Source organism: Propithecus coquereli, unplaced genomic scaffold, assembly GCF_000956105.1.
Source record: "Propithecus coquereli isolate 6110/MARCELLA unplaced genomic scaffold, Pcoq_1.0 Scaffold935, whole genome shotgun sequence".
Lineage (NCBI taxonomy): Eukaryota > Metazoa > Chordata > Mammalia > Primates > Indriidae > Propithecus > Propithecus coquereli.
The window spans coordinates 151,223-166,897 of record NW_012155674.1 but is presented as its reverse complement, the minus strand read 5'-3'; the positions used below and the strand labels follow the sequence as shown (position 1 = coordinate 166,897).

At 61.0% G+C, this 15,675-nt stretch overlaps 1 protein-coding gene across 1 annotated transcript in view; it reads right to left on the bottom strand.

Moving 5' to 3' along the window:
• The window catches only part of LPCAT1 (lysophosphatidylcholine acyltransferase 1), a 53,001-nt gene that overhangs the window by 18,858 nt on the left and 18,468 nt on the right, over window positions 1–15,675 (bottom strand). Inside the window, exons 3-11 of the mRNA XM_012664886.1 lie at window positions 14,702–14,916; window positions 8,224–8,336; window positions 6,927–6,987; window positions 6,315–6,373; window positions 4,423–4,457; window positions 3,572–3,626; window positions 2,597–2,679; window positions 795–920; window positions 222–375 (exon numbers count right to left, since the gene is read on the bottom strand). Coding sequence (XP_012520340.1) covers window positions 222–375; window positions 795–920; window positions 2,597–2,679; window positions 3,572–3,626; window positions 4,423–4,457; window positions 6,315–6,373; window positions 6,927–6,987; window positions 8,224–8,336; window positions 14,702–14,916 — 901 coding nt within the window. The remainder of the gene's footprint in view (window positions 1–221; window positions 376–794; window positions 921–2,596; window positions 2,680–3,571; window positions 3,627–4,422; window positions 4,458–6,314; window positions 6,374–6,926; window positions 6,988–8,223; window positions 8,337–14,701; window positions 14,917–15,675) is intronic.

Sequence of the window (15,675 nt, the reverse complement as noted above, 5' to 3'; positions counted from 1 at the left end):
GCCTTTTGGAGTCGTCAGGCCTTTGAGTGATCCGACAAAAACCCCCGAAGTACGGCATGTTTACCAGTAAGGACACCACACGGGAGGAAACACCCACGGTGACCCACAGGGTGGGGCAGAGGGTGGCCCCCGCAGCTTCCGGAACTAAAGCATGTTCGTGCTGCAGCGAGGACGAGAGACATGTTGGAAGTTGGAGGTCTGCCACGCCGGGGACAGCCCACCTCGTCAAACAGCGAGAACATGTCTTCCAGCACGCCGGACACGGGGACCCCCAGGTACGCCGCGAACTCGGGAACCCCGATCTCCTCTCCTCTCCTCATCTTCGCACTTTCTGAATACTTGTCCAGCTCTTTTTCAAGTTTTTCTGGTTTTAGCCTAGGGAAAAATAAATTGCAGAATGCCAGCCGGAGATTTACTGTTAGTTTCAAGACTCGCCAAAATATTACAATTATTTGTAGCAAGTTAGTTTCCGAGGAAAGGCACTCTGATAACTGGACAGTGTGCAGTGCGTGTTGTCTAAGCGGCTACGAGGTGTCCTGCCCCAGGATCCGAGGACGCGCGGGCAGCTCAGTCGGGACACACGTGGCCTCCTGGGGCGGTGTCCTTGCACAGAGCAGCTGCCAGGCATCAGCTTTAAAGACACTTCCGTGTGCACTGAAGTCGATATTTGGAAACCAAAACCCAGAAGAAGCGCTACCAAGAACTGTTTCCTTAACTGCCTGCCTCTGACTTCCGGCCTCAGCTGGCCTCGCAGCACCGGCCCCAACCCCCACTCGGGGAGGAACAGGACTCACCCCAGGGCCCGCACGAGCCTGGCAAACTCTAAGAGGCAAGTGTCGGCGGGGAGACGGAGCTGTCCTTCTGCCAGGGCCAGCTGGCAGTCCTCAAACGTGTAGTCCGTCACGGAGACGCCCAAGGCCCTGCGAGAGAAGGCGGGGAGCCCTGTCAGCCCGGCCCCGAGACGGCCAGTCCCACGGTCCCCTCGGAGCAGCGGTGCCAAGGGCTCTGCGCCTGGCCCCACGTCCCCAGCACAGGGCGCCCCGCTGGCCACCTGCCCACACCCGAAGGAAAGTTCCAGAGATGGAAGAGGTCAGCAAGGGTGTCAAAATGTAACAGGCACACACTTCACGGGGCACCACGTGGGTGTCTCCCGAATCGGCCCTGAGAACGGAAATCCCTCCGTGGCCCATCTTGCTCTGGGACCAGCACGTATCTGCGCCGTGGCGCTGTCCGTCCACAGACGGCGCACGTTTCTGAAGGTGTCCCCCCCAGTGGACTCCAGACAGAATTAGCTTTACCTGCACGGTAAACGACGCGTCGCTGACGTTTCGGTCTTTTTATTTTGTCCACATAAGACATTATTTTTAAGTTATACATTAAAAAAGAAATTACTAGGAATACAGGTGGGGCCGAGATGAAAGTTGAGAGTCGTGACTGGAACAGGTTTCCCAAGAGTAGAAATCACCTACCTGCTGTCAGAGACTCGGGCCAACTTCCTACAGAAAAGCCCCGGGGCCCGGCGTCAGCCTCCAATCAGGAGGCAAAACACACCTCCCCGCACAAGAAAACCGGCACGAAGACCTTTGAAAACCAGCCTGATGCACGAGACACGTGGAGATACGCTTGACTAACAGCAAATCCTCTTCCGGCCCAGTTTTCAGGGGTTCGCTGTCCCCCTGTAACCACCACTCTCCCCTTTTCCCTTCCCCGCCGGGCCCTTTGGGGGCCTTTCTTGCATTTCCGGCGGAAAAGGTCCCGGGCGTTGGAGGGGGCCCCGTGGAAGTCCACTTTCCTACTCAAATGGCACTGGGGGAAGGCTGGGTGGGAGGGAGCCGCTGAAAGACCCCAGCCCCCCAGCCTCCCGGGGCTGTGGAGGGTTGGCCCCCCGGTTGGGTTGCGGGCCCGGCCCCGGGGGGGGTCTCTGGGCTTCCTTTCGGGGGAAGGGCGGGGCCGGGGGCGGCCCCCGGCCCTTCCTTGGGTTGGGGGCCGGGGGGGGGGGGGGCCGGGCCCCCCGGGGGTTTGGGGCGGGGGCGGCGTAAGAGAACCTGGGGCCCTGCGACCACTCGCTGAGTTTTGTCACACGTGTTCTCTTCCTCCCACGTCCCAAGAGGCAGCCGGTGCCGCAGCAGAAGCTCAGGCACAGGGGCCAGGCCTGTCTGCTCCGGCTAAAGGTTCAGAGCTGCCTGTGGATGGTGGCTGTGTCCCCGCTTCTACCCTCGGGGCGCGTGCTCTGGGAGGGAGAGGGGGAGTCCGCGGGGAAGGATGAGCCGGCTGAGTCTGTGGCGTCAGCTGAGTGTGAACGAAGGGACTCAGACGTAAAGAGGAGGGGTCACCAGGAAGCCCTGAGGGTGTGGCCGGTCAGCACCCCTGGGACCTCCAGGCCGTCCCCAGCCCTGCCCAGACCTGCCCCACCAGCAACTCTGGGGTGCGGCCGGAACTCGGGTCTGAGAGCCCCTGGCGGGGGCAAGACACTGTCAGATGCGCTTTCCTCGTGCTCCGGCTGTTTGTCTGTCTGTGTTTGTCTGTCTGTGTTTGTTTGTTGTTTGTGTCGAGCACACAGCAGAGCCGCAGCGCGCGGGAGACGGCGGTCACTTACTCTGCCATGACGCGCCGCACGTTCCCAGCGTACAGCGCGGGGTTCCTCTTCTCCTCCTCAGAAGGGCTGTAGACGGGGAGGAACTGCGCACAGAGAAGCTGCGTTACTCCCGTGAACACCACCAGACCCGACCTCCACAACGCCACCAAAAACGACAACTGCCAGTCCGACAAAATTAGGGTCTGTCTGTGACGACAGAACGAGTCACGTAAACACCCTAATTCATGGGGACCGCCACCCCCAGACACAGGCAAGGGCCCTTCGGCTCAGCCCTCCGTCACTGGAGGGGCTCGTCTCCCAGGGGCGTGAGCAGCCGGGCTTGTTCGTGCGCTTGGTATCGCTGCAGTATTGACAGGAAGGCAGCAAACTGTCGTATTAAATATTTAAGTTGCCTATGAGTCATCTTTAATTTTCAGAAGTAGGAACAGCATATTAACTTCCCCTTTTAAGAAAAGAAGCTGTTCCTTATCCACTCGGATAAAATTTTACAGGCTGCACCTATGCGACTCCATTTAGCCGAGAGGATCGGCACCGTGATCCGGAGACCCGCAGGCCAGAACCGGGCGCTACACGGAGGACGCGGCCCGACACGGGAGCAGCACGAATTGCGCAGTACCAGCGTGAGGCAAAACCAAACGCTAAAAAACTATTCATGGCGTATGTGCCAATTTGATGTGCTCTGAAGCTACGATAACCATAATGGAAGAGTAAGTTTAGTTTCCTTTGATGTAGAACCTTATCCAAATGGTTCAAAATACAAGAGACACAAAGTAACTGATGCAAAGTGACAGGGAAGCCCTCCAAGGAGCCCTGAGACAGGGGAAGCGACCCAAAGCGGGCAGATGCCTGTGACACTGTGTGACATTGTATCTAGACAGGGTCCAGCACGACACTGTGTCTGCAGAAGTCACAGTAGAGCACCACACATTGTACGCTGTATGACGTAACACCGTGCAACACTGTAGCTGTACACACCTCAATCTCCACTTGATTGTGAAACTGACACAGCGTGAGCCACAGGATTTCCAACCTTAAAAACAACACGAATAGATTTACAAGACAGGTTAAAAGGTATGATTCCTAATTCCTTGTAGTTAAATTACTTCCATGCTTTCTAGACCCGCGGCCTCTAGAGGGCGCTACTGGGTAGGTGACGCCTGGCAGAGCGGGGCACTGAGCCGTCCACGCCACCGGAGTCAAATGGCTACTTTTCTAAAATAGCCGTCTTCGCTTTTCTTAGTAAATACCTGCTTGTATCTTTGGTTCCTCCAGCAAACCACCATCTCCCTGTTTGCCCTGCAGCTCAGGAGACCTTGTCTGTCCCGCCCCTGCCCCTCTGTCCTCCGGACGTCAGCCAGACACAGCCAGCTTCTCCCTCGCTCGTTTGTGTCCATGGGGTTTGAGTCACTGCACGACTGTCTTCAGAATCCGTCCCGGGGGACAGGGACACTGACCGGCAGGCGCTGTCCTCCCCGCCCAGCACCACCCGAGCCCCACACTGCACAGAGGGACCCCCTGGAACACCCCCAATTTCTGCCTTCTTTGCCAGGGGCCACCAGGCAGGTGACAGTGAATGCTGGACTGACAGACTGGAGATGAGAATGGAAGACTTGGTCACCTTCTGCGGGTGCTGAAGACACGAACGAGGTCCCTGCAGGGACGCTCTAGGGAGTTAGGATGAGCCATTGCCCACACTTGGTTTTCGCAATGGGCCGAACCTAACTGCTGCCAGACCACGGCTTCCCCGTGTGCAGCAGTAACTATGGCACGGGGCAGTCCCCGAGCCCGCACAGGAGGGGACAAAGAGGCCACTGGCCCCGACTTACGCTCCAGGCCCCTGCCACGTCCACGTGATGGTGTCCTGGGGAGGAAAGAGCAGAATCCGTCAGGACGGGCCAGGCGCCTGGCGTCCGGGTGCACCCGCCTCCCCCTGTCCACCTCCGACCCCACAGTGCGCTGGGGCGGGGAGGGGGACGGCGCTCGGCCCCCGGTGCCCAGAGCTCCTGAAGGCCCAGATCCCTCCCCCACAGCCCCGAGGTCGCCAATTCCCCCTCCGACCCACCCCCTTTCCTGCCGTCCCTTCTGGCTCCTCCTTGGCCAAGAGCCTGCCCAGGGCTGCCCAGGGGGTGCCCGGCGCCCCAGCCCAGCCCCGGCCGGCTGCCCGGTGACTGGGCCCAGAGGGCAGGTGCCCGCTTTTGCCCACCACGGTGACCGTCACCTCACACGGGAGGACGCCCGGCTTCTCTGCAGCTGAGCTGAGTGCTTGTGCGAGAGGCCAGTTAAAGCCACATTGCTTTGGATAAGTTGAAACAAGCTTAAAAATCTACATTTCTGCACAAGTTGCAGATTCTCTTACTCTCGATTCTTCCACTGCCAGGAGCTGCATCTGGGATGTGGTTTCTGCCGCGGAGGCAGGGAGGGCTGGGGACAGTCCCCGGAGCTTAAGTTAAACGTGGCCAAGGATCCCGCCAGTGCTCCTGGCTGCGGCCCGACTGCCGTTCCACTAGCTGACGGCTCAGAGACCCTTTCCTGGGTGGGTGCACACGCCCACCCCTCCTGGCAGGGATCCACCCGCGGGCACGGGGTCCAGGTGCAGACCCCAGCACCGAGCAGGCCAGGCCCTGCGGAGGATGGGCTCGAAGCCCCTCATCCCCACACCTGTACGTGTGCTGCACTCAGACCGCACTGCGGGGACCTGCGAGGCTCTCAGTAGATCTCCCTTGGCACCACAAAGATGAACCACTGAGCACAGACGCTCACTGCATGAACAAGTTCGCCTCACCGTGCTCCTCCCAAGCTGCTGGTGACTCCGCCAAGAAGTGCCACACAGTGTCCAGTGCCCACGCAGGGCACTGGGGAACTCGCGTCCACGTGAACTTTCTGCCGCGAGAGCCCGTCCGGGGCGAGGACGCCGCTCGGCAGGGTGACGGCAGACGGCAGGAGGCAGCCGCACCCAGTGAGTGCCCCTCGGGGCGGGCTGGGCCTCCGGGCGCCTGGGGGTGGGGGCTGCCCGTACCTGCTGCGACCCGAGCGTCACGGCACCCACGGAAGGTCCCACCACGGCTGCCTTCCCGGTGTGGAGTGGAGCCCAGGGCGGGAGGCTGGGGCCGGCCTCCGGCGGGCAGGGCCAGAATCCGCTCTAAGGCCTCATCTGGGCCCCCCACCCCTGGGAACTCTGAGCCCCCAAAACCCCTTCTTTTCTTTTGTTCTTTTAAAACAAACCCTCTGCACTGATAGAGGCAGATAAAGCCGCATCAACTGTGAAGTCAATTCCTCTCCCTCCTGCTGCCTCTGTCTCCGAGGAACTTAAATGCTCCTAATTTAAAAATTGCCCGGAGGCTGAGCCGGGCTTTGGGAGCTGCTCGGGACATGGGCGGAGGGTTTCTCCCCAAAACGTCAGGATTGGTCTCACAAGGGGAGAGGCTGTCGCTCACGCCCTACGAAAGCAGGATATTTTTTTCGTGTGTGACCACTGAGGACTGTTTTAAAATTATGGGGTTTATCAGAAACACGTTTATAGGACAAGCCACATGTGGGGGCGCCACGCCCAGGACAGGGGCTGGCAAGACGGCTTAGCCCTCACTGTAGCTGCCAGGCTCTGTCCGCTACCGCGGTATAGACGAAAGATGCAGAGACAGGGACGCGGCGCACTGAGACACCTCAAATCCTCCTTCCAGCTAATTCGCCTTCACACTGATCTCTGGAAAACACAACTCACCAGTTTATTTGGGTATCGTAAGACCACAGGCTGGACGGGGACTCCGGGGATGAACGCACCTACCGAGAGAAGGAACAGTTGTTTTGTTCACGCGGCGGCAGGTGACGAGAAAGGCGGGCCTCCGCCTGCGCTTCTCACACCGAGGATGTGCGGAATTCTAGGCGAGTTCGCCACGGAAAGCGAGAACAGTGGGCTTCGCCCCACCCCTACTCCTGTGAGGCTTCCACGGTCAGGTTCGGGCCCCGACCTAGACGCGCAATGCCGTGGGAGAGACCCATGTGCACGGGCACTGGTGTCCCCACGGGGAAGGAGCACCGTCCACCTGGGGCTCTGAGGACGGCTCGGAGCTCTGCCCCTGGGGTTCCCGGGCCTGCCAGGGCGGCTGCAGACGGGCGCAGGGCACAAGGGCCCCTTCCAGACCAGGACCCCCTAACCTGGAGCCCAAAGCAAAGCAAAACCTCTGCCTCACTACACACTTGCTACGTAACTTCTGCCCCCTGTGACACCGTGACCCTGGCCTCAGATAGCGAAACTCACTTTGTGACTTTTCTCAGGGATATTTCTAAGAGCCCCAGCACACGGGAGAAAGCAGACACTTAGCAGACCCCCTACCAGGCTTGAAGGTGATGAGGCAGGTCCGGTTAGTGCAGGTCCCTTCTGGGAAAATCATTATCTGGAAAAGGGGAGAAAAGGGGAGCGTTAAACCACGTGGCGTTACAACCCGCACGCCACGTGCGCCCGTCTTCACAGCACACGCCCTCTGCCGCTGGCGAGACTCGGAAACTCCGACCACACTCAGTCGGGACTGGAAACGCACTACGGTCGCGGCGATTTCCACTCTGCGGGTTTCACTGAAACCCGGAAGCAACGCAGACGTACAAACGGCCGTGTCCGCTTAGACCGCGGCGCCTGGAAGACAGGCATCGTGGTGCCCGCCCCACGGGCGCTGTGAGAAGCAGGTTCAAGTAAATGTTAGCACCCTGAGCGCAAAGCGAGCACCCGCGGACAGCAGCGCCTGCGTGAGGAAGAAAGCGCGGAGAACACAGGCACCCGGCGGGAGCACACCCCCGGCCGGAAGCCAAGGGGCCCCCAGGAGGAGCTGGGATCGGCAGTCGCCGTGGTCCAGACCGACTCGGCTCAAACTTCCCCACACGCTGGACAGAGCGGCCACACGCTGCTCTCAGTCCTGGGCCTGCAGGGAAGACAGTCCCCAGCTGAGCCGGTGGGGTCCGGCCTGAGCACCCAAGGGCCGGGCAGGTAAAGCAGGTGCAGGGTCCAGTGCTTGGGGCAGCAGAGGGCATCCTGGGAGTCACAGACCCCCTGAGGGGCCAGCGGCTCCCTGACCACACGTGGCTGTGGGCCAGCCCTGCCACGTTTCCTGAGTGACCAGACCGAGACGCCTGTGAAACGTCCAGCTTCTGATGACGGCTCGATTAAAAAGAAAAATAGGATGTGAACCAAATGCAGGCGTCTAAGCTGATGCTGCCAGGGCCGTGCTTACAGCGCAGTTGGGCTCCCGGGTGGCCCCTGCACGCGGGCCAGGGAAGGCCACTCGGGACGTTAGCAGCGAGAGCGCGCAGGCTGACGTGGTAGCTCGGAAATCAGACCGCATCCAGAGGGCGGACTGGCCAGAATCCAGCCCAGTGAGAACTTACTTTCAAAAAGGAGGACTCAGGAAACTGACAAGCACTGGAGAATCATTTTCCTTATTTTCACTTTAAAGCCCAGACACCAAAACCAAAAGCACCTGATACTTAGCACACTCTTGGACTCGTACATTCACCAAAACAAACAAGGAAACGAGACTCCGCACCCAGAAACAGAAAGGTCCGGGCCCTCGTTCTGTCTCCCGCCATTCTCAGAGCCCACACCGTGGAGTAACCACCCCGGTGCGCCCGGACTGCGTTACCTGCGGCCACTTTCCGCTGGACTGTGCGCGTCGCTTGATTTCTTCCACTGTTTTCCTGCGAGAATCCGGGTCCGAGCGGGACACGAACACCGGCCGAATGTACCTTATCAGAGCTGGGGAGAGGGGAGAGGGGTCGAGTTGGCATTCGTGGCTTCTGCCACGGTAGGATGGGGCTGCTGCGAGGCCGCCCACGTGCCCAGGAGATGGGAGCCCCCAGGGATCCCTCGTGGGCTGTGCTGCCAGGCGGGTTCTGAGTCCGTGCCTGACCCTGCGGAGATCAGGGAAGCCACCCAGCCTTCCAACGACCCTGCAGGACAGCAGGGAGCCCTGTGACCCGCAGGCCGAAAGTAATAAAACACGGGAGTCTACGAGAGCATGGAGCAGGACCAGGCATGTAGAACGACAGCCTGACCCCACCGGGGTGGCCACCGTGTTAACAGAACAGGGGTCCAAGACCCCTCCCGCCCCCGTGTGGGCGGAGCTGCGTCCCCTAAAAGAGAAGCTGATGTCCTCGCTCCTGGTGCCCGTGGCTAAGACCTAAGAAACGGGGTGCTGCGGACGGTCGGGTCAAGGCGAGGTCATCCGGGATTGGGGGGCCCATCCCATGACCGTGTCCTTGTCAGAGAGGAGGGGAGATGGCGGGGAGAGGGCCACGCGGGGAAGGGGGCGGACGGGAGTGACGTGGCCACAGTCAAGGGTCACCAGCACCTTGGTTCTAGGCTTCCCGAAAGTGAGAACAAATCCCTGTGGTTTAAGCTACCCGGCGGCACTTTGCATGACAGCCCCGGAAACCCCCAGGGCTTCAGCTCCAGCCTGGCCACACGGCCCCCGCGTCAGGGTGGGGCGGGCGCCTGGACCCCGCGCTGCTGTGAGGACGGCGCCCAACCAGCCGCAGCGACGGCAGTGGCCACAGCGCCTGTCCTTTGGCAAGAAGAAAGAAAGTGGAAAGACGCTTCTCAAAAGAGAGGACTGAGCAGACCTCAGAGCTTCGTTCTGGGGAAGTGACGGTGAGCCAGACGCCCTCCTGCCGGGCGTGCGGCACCACCCACTCCGCGAGAGTCAGCCTTCGCCGCGCCCCAGGCAGCGTCGGGTCTCTCTTCCTAGCGTTTTTGCTGCTTGTCAAGATCAGCGTTCATGATTCCGATCCTTTCTTGGGGGCCTTCCAAAGGGCAAGAGAAGATTGCAGAGAAAAGAAGAAAATTCCTGTCTTACAATTCCCCGTTGGTGGGTCCACGGGACCCTTTTGTTACACAGAAGATAAACATGGAGCTGTGGTCTTATTTCTCTGTGTCTTGAGCCATTTTGCTATTTCTCCACGCTCGGAGCTGTTCACCCTTACGGGTCGGTTATTCCCGACTCCGCTCAAGACAGACGGGAAGCAGGAATGAGAGTCGCCCGGAAGGACGGGCACCGGAAGTGGAGTGAGTGGCCCCAACTGCGGGTCCCTCTCTGTTGTGCCCAAAGCCTCGTGCCGTCTTCCCGGGGACCCAGGGTCAGGAGATGCTGCTCCGTGGTCCCGCCAGCTGGTCTGCTTCGCCAAACAGCTGACGTTTCAGATGACGGCGAAGACAAGACGGTGAGGGGGAGGGCGACCCCCACCCTTGCGCGCGTGGCCGGTGGCAGCAGCGGGAGCCCGAGGACGGCGGCAAAACCTCGGGCTGCAGGTCCCCAGAAGGGTCTCCACAGACGCTCTCATGCCTGAGAAGTGGTAACGGAACACGTGTGTCTCGGGACAGAAAGGAGACGCGGCTCCTCGTGGGGAGTCCGGCCATGGGAAGGACCCGGCCCCGTTCCGTGGTGGGATGTGGGACACGCTTTCCTGCCTCTGGCAGTGGGGATCAAAGTTTACTCGACCACGGACCACGGCTCACACGTGGGTGGGCGTGTCCACGACAGCAGCCACAGAAGAATGAAAATAATTCACTGGGTGAGTCACTCCAGTTTGCGCTGATGAGTCTAAAAGCGAAAATATTCTGAGCATTTTCAGCATCCATCTCTTCAACAAGGTTCTGAGCCCTCAGAGGGTCCAAAGTGGACCCAGCGGTTGCGACAAACTGGAGCCCACGGGAGACGCTGAGCCGGGTGGGGATGTGTCCTGCTTAGCGCGTGGCGGGGGAGCCACTGGCCACGTTCCTGGGACAACGGCCCTTTCGGGTGCGCTTGGCCCCAAACCAGGAAAGTAAGGAATAAAATTTGGGAATATTTGAGTTCTAATTAAAATTTCCAGTAAGCTTGCTCGTCGCGGTCCCGTCGCTCTCAGGTCTGTGAGTCCTCTGTAACAGGACAAGACCACAGAAAGGTCCTGACACGTGGACCCCGCCGTGGCCGGTCAGCCGCGGCGGCCTGGGGCCCAGCTCTGACGGAGGAGCCGGCAGATTCGGCCCACAGAGAGCTTGGACACCCCGGGCTCGGGCACAGGTGGGCGGCCGCGTGCTCTGCCTCGCAGCCACGGTGCGCGTGGGTGACGGCCGGTGCCACCCTCCCGGCCCAGAACTTGCCAGAAATGCTGTGCCCACGGCCTGAAGCCTTAATGCTGCGAGGGACAGGACAGCGGCAGCTGTGAGTCCCAAAACCGTCCCCGCCCGCTGCTGGGGGCCACGCACGCATATCTAGGCGTTGGCGATGACTTCTCAGTGTCACTCAAGGGAACTGCAAATCTGCCAATCATCGTGGTCTCAACCTGACTTTCTGAAAACTCTTGGAATTTAATCCGACCTTCCAGGCACGTGGTACGTAATTCTTTACTTGGAAAACCGAGCTCTCAAATGCCCACCTGAGGTGTCCGTGGCCGGCATCCCCCGTCTCTCAAACCTCCCCCGAGGAGGCTCAGTCAGCGGGGGCCGCCCTGCTTGCTGGGCGCCTGGTCTGCGCAGACACAGCTCCTCGCTGTTTCATTTCGTAACCACCGTCCGCAGATTAGCTGCTTTACTGCTACACGGAGGATCCCTGACGTCACTCGCAGGGCCGAGGCTGTGTGTGGTCCCAGCTGTCTGCCTCTGTGCTGGCCCGGCCACGGCGGCCTGACGCAGAGCTGAATCGAAACGCGCTGCATGCAGCCACGGGAGACTCGCTCCGTGCTCAGGACGAACCACACCGGCTCCCCAGTGTCGGCATTCACCACGTCACAGCCGAGGAAGCCCAGCGCCCAGCTTCTGGTGGATGAACAGGTTTATCTTCGCTCTGCCCGGCCCCCGATGCCTCACTCGTGATCTCGGCCATGACACTCCCCACGTCCACCGCACGAGGTGAACACGGCACTTCCACGGAGAAGACCTTGGGGTTTGAACCTTCTAGGCAGAAGCTACGTTTGCGGGTCTGGGCTGAGCTGCGGAAGCATCTGGGAGTTACCGGCGTGGGCTCTGCATTCGGTGGAAGGACTGGGGACGCTGCCACCACCCGTCTGGGTTTCCAGCCCTGGCTGGGCCACCACCCAGGCTGCAGCCGAGGGCCAGCTCCTCGACCTCCAGGTGTGCAGAGGGAAGAGCACCTGTCTCCCAGCGAAGGGGCAGGTCGGGCTAACAAACAGGGAGGTGCTCAGAGTTGTGGTCACCGGGCACTGGAGTGTCCCCTGCGCGGCCGTTACGGATGTTCCCTTGTGGCATGGCAACGTGTCCACGGTAGTATGTGTCATCCCAGAAGTGTTTGTTCATCCCTACGCCAGCCGGGGTCTGCGGAACGTGGGTTTTCCGACCCCGGGTGTGACAGGGGGACCCACCCCATCTCTCCAGCGTCCCTGCACTGGTCTCCGCCGTCTGCTCTGAGGCAGGGAGGGGCCGGAGGGAGCAGCGGGTCGCTGGAGCCTGGGCCCCCTCACAGCCGAGTCAGCCCTGCAGGCCCTGGGACGTCACTCCTGACGGGCGGCGTCCCTCCCCAAGCCCCCCCCGCAGTCTCGGACAGCCCCTCCAGCACAGCTGGCTTCACAAGCAACGTCCCTGACTGGATGAGGAAGGATCAAGGAGCTCCCCAACAGTGGAGGCACCGACATGGCCTCCCGGGTGGGGCGGCAGCTGGGGGACCCGGCGGGACGGGGGATGGGAGCTGGGGCCGCCAGGGCAGGCCGGAGTGCTTGGAGGGCAGAGAACAGCCTGCAAGTTTCAGACAGGGCCCAGAGCCGTCACCTGCGCCGTGCCTGGAGCCCATCGCACGCCCACCACGGGCTCCTGCGGCTCCTCCTCCCACGGCCCGTCTGGGGCAGGGCAGAGTGGCCGGAGCTCACGTCCCAGCAAGGGTGCTGGCCAGCCTGGACGCTGCCGGCTCCTGCGTGCGGACTGCAGCGGCCATGCTGGGGGCTTCCTCCCCACCTCCAGCCCTCCCGTCCCAGCTGTGGCCGGGATCCTCGGGCTCAGCCCTGTAGATCGGATGTGTCCCCCCCCTAATTCGTAGGTTTAAATCCCCAAGGGGGGGCCTCTGGGAGGCAATGAGGTCCTGGGGTTGGGGCCTTGTGATGGGGTCGGTGCCCTGAGGAAGGGACCCCGGAGAGCCCCACCCCTCCCCACGTGAGGACGCACGGAGCAGCCATCCGTGCAGCAGAAGTCAGTTCTCCCCAGACACGGAATCCGCCCCTGGATCGTGGACTTGCAGCCTCCAGAGCTGCGAGAAATAAACTCCTGTTGTTGGAAGCCACCCGGACCATGCTGTTCCGGCGCAGCAGCCCGGGGGGGACGACAACCGGGAGGTGGAAGTCTGTGCTGACAGAACTTGGGAACAAAACGCCGGTTTGATCCAGATGCTCAGTGGTTAGGGAGGGCAGCGGGGGCGGAACGGGAAAGGGAAGGGCGTTCCGGGGAAGACGCGCCGGCCTTTCGCCCACACCGGGAGACCTGGACGCAGAATCCCGGAGTCACTGTTTCATCCTGCGGCGAGGAAAACTGCTCCACGATGCACCAGAAACGTCCAGCCCGTAGTCGAATAAACACTGTTCAGCGTCTATTTTGCAGACGGCACACCATGTGCCAGACCCCCCTCAAAACATTCCCCCTATTAGAAAGAAAAATAAAATCTACGCAGATTCTCCAGGTGACCACCACACGGATGCTCACGCCGTCAGGTGCCGTGTGCAAACTCGGAGAAGGTGCGGCCAAGGGCTCGGGCTCTGAAGATCTGGCTACAGAGACGCCTTTCTGCCTGAGTAGCCACGGCCAGCCCTGCTCTCCGCCCACCCCGGCCGGCCCCACCCCAGAGCCTGCGGAGCTCCAGGTGTGCTGACGGCACCTGGAAGGGACCTCGAGGACAGGGCGCAGGCGGGGCCAGGCTGTTCACGGCGGGCGCTTTCATCCTCGATGTTGAGGGGCTGCGCAGGGTGCCCAGGGCTCCCCAAGACTCTCACAGAGCAACAGTGCCGTGGGTCCAATGGCAGCCCCCCCAGATGTGTCCGTGTCCTGACCCCGGGAACCTGTGACGTGGCCCTATTTGGAGAAAAGGTCTTTGCAGATGTCATTAGCTAAGGATCTCAAGACGGGGTCATCCTGGATGACCCGACGACCAGGCCTGCTAAGAGACACACACAGAGGAGTTCCTGTGACCGCAGAGGCAGAGGCTGGAAGAGCCAGGAAGGGTCCTGGCCCGGAGCCTTCGGAGGGAGCTTAGCCCACACCCGGAAGTGCTTCGGCCTCCAGAATGGCAGAGAACGTGCTTCTGCTCCGTCAGGCGCCCAGCATCGCCGATTTGTTACGGCAGCCCCCGGACACTCAAGCCCCTGGCTCACGGCACCCTCGCGGAGGGGTGGGGACAGCCTCACCCTCACAGGGGAGTGGGGACAGCCTCACCCTCACGGGGGAGTGGGGACAGCCTCACCGAGCTGCCCCTTCTAGAACTGCCGTCTGGTAAAGGGTCCCTGCTAAACAGACTCGAGTAAGCTCTTCGCCTGGAGTGACACCCAGGGTACTTGGCTGCCAATAAAACTGAAAACCGCACGATTAATATCATAGAAAAAAATCACGGCAAAGAAAATGGGATGCAAGGCCGGGTGCCCACCTCGTGTGCGCATGACCCACAGTGGGCACGACCCACATGGATAGGCTGTGTTTCCATGGCAACCGTTCCCACGGTAACCACGGCAAGGCTCACTCCCTGGGGGGGGTCACTCCCTTGTGGGAGGAGAGGTCATTTCTCAGAGGGCTCACTCCCTGGGGGGGTCACTCCCTTGTGGAAGGAGAGGTCACTTCTGGGGTTTCTCACTACCTGGGGGGTCACTCCCTTGCGGGGGGAGAGGTCACTTCTCAGAGGGCTCACTCCCTGGGGTTTCTCACTCCCTGGGGGGGTCACTCCCTATGGGGGGAGAGGTCACTTCTGGGGGGCTCACTCCCTGGGGGCGTCACTCCCTGTAGGGGGAGAGGTCACTTCTGGGGGGCTCACTCCCTGGGGGCGTCACTCCCTGGGGGGTCACTCCCTGTGGAGGCTCGCTCACTCCAGTGGCGGGGGATGGGGGCATGGGGGGGTCACTCCTCCCCAGTGGAGGTGGGGGCGGGGACTCACTCACTTCCCCAGATCGGGATGTCTCTGCTCTCGGCCTTCATCACGATGGAGGACATCGTCATGGTGACGGGGATGGCATCGAAGTAGGAGGAGTGTGGTGCCAGCGTGAGGATGGCCGCCTCGGTGGGCAGTGCCTGCCGCCCCTTCACGGTCACGCGGTGGAAGCCGCCGGCGAACCACATGGTGCGCATGATGGCCTTGAGCAGGAAGTCCACGACCCTGCAAGGGAGGGCGCTGCCGTCAGACGGGTGAACGGGGTGAGGGGCGTGGCCGCGGCCCTGGGGCGCACACGGCGGGCACGTGGCATGTGCAGCTGCAGCCTTTGCCGGGGGCTGTCGGGGCGCAGGCTGGGCCCCGAGACACCTGCATGAGCTGCTGGGACGTTGGTTGAGGGGAGAAAACGACACTGGGTTTTCCTTCCCTCGGCCACACGCGCGGTGCCTTCTCCACGCGTCCTCTGAAGGGAGGTGAGGGGCTCCGCGTGTGGGTCTCGGCCGCGCCGCCCAGCAGCACTGGGGCAGCTCACGACTCCTGACACCAGCAGAAAAGCCACAGGCCAAACCGACAGACCGCTATGCCTCAAACGTCGGCAGTCTGCTTGTCCGCATTCTTAAATGAAAACACACTGAAACCCCTAAAAACACCCAAAATGCACACTGAAATACGGAGAGAAGCCCGGAGGTGAGGACGGAAGTGGAGACCAGCTGGAAACTTCCCCGGTCTGTTTTCCCCCAGGACGCCCAGGGCTCCCAGAACCCAACGTGATGTTATTAAAATGAGCTGTTTCTGGAAGAAATGTGGACAATAAATGTAGAAAATATAGTAAAATCCAGCCTAGACGAACTGAATGTTTCCTATTTATTTATTTTTGAATATGTAGGAACTGAGACACCGAAGTGTACACACTCCCTTTCACGCTAATCTCTGACAAGGCCACACACTGGAGTGTCGTCCGGCACGTCCCTGCAGCGACCCGGG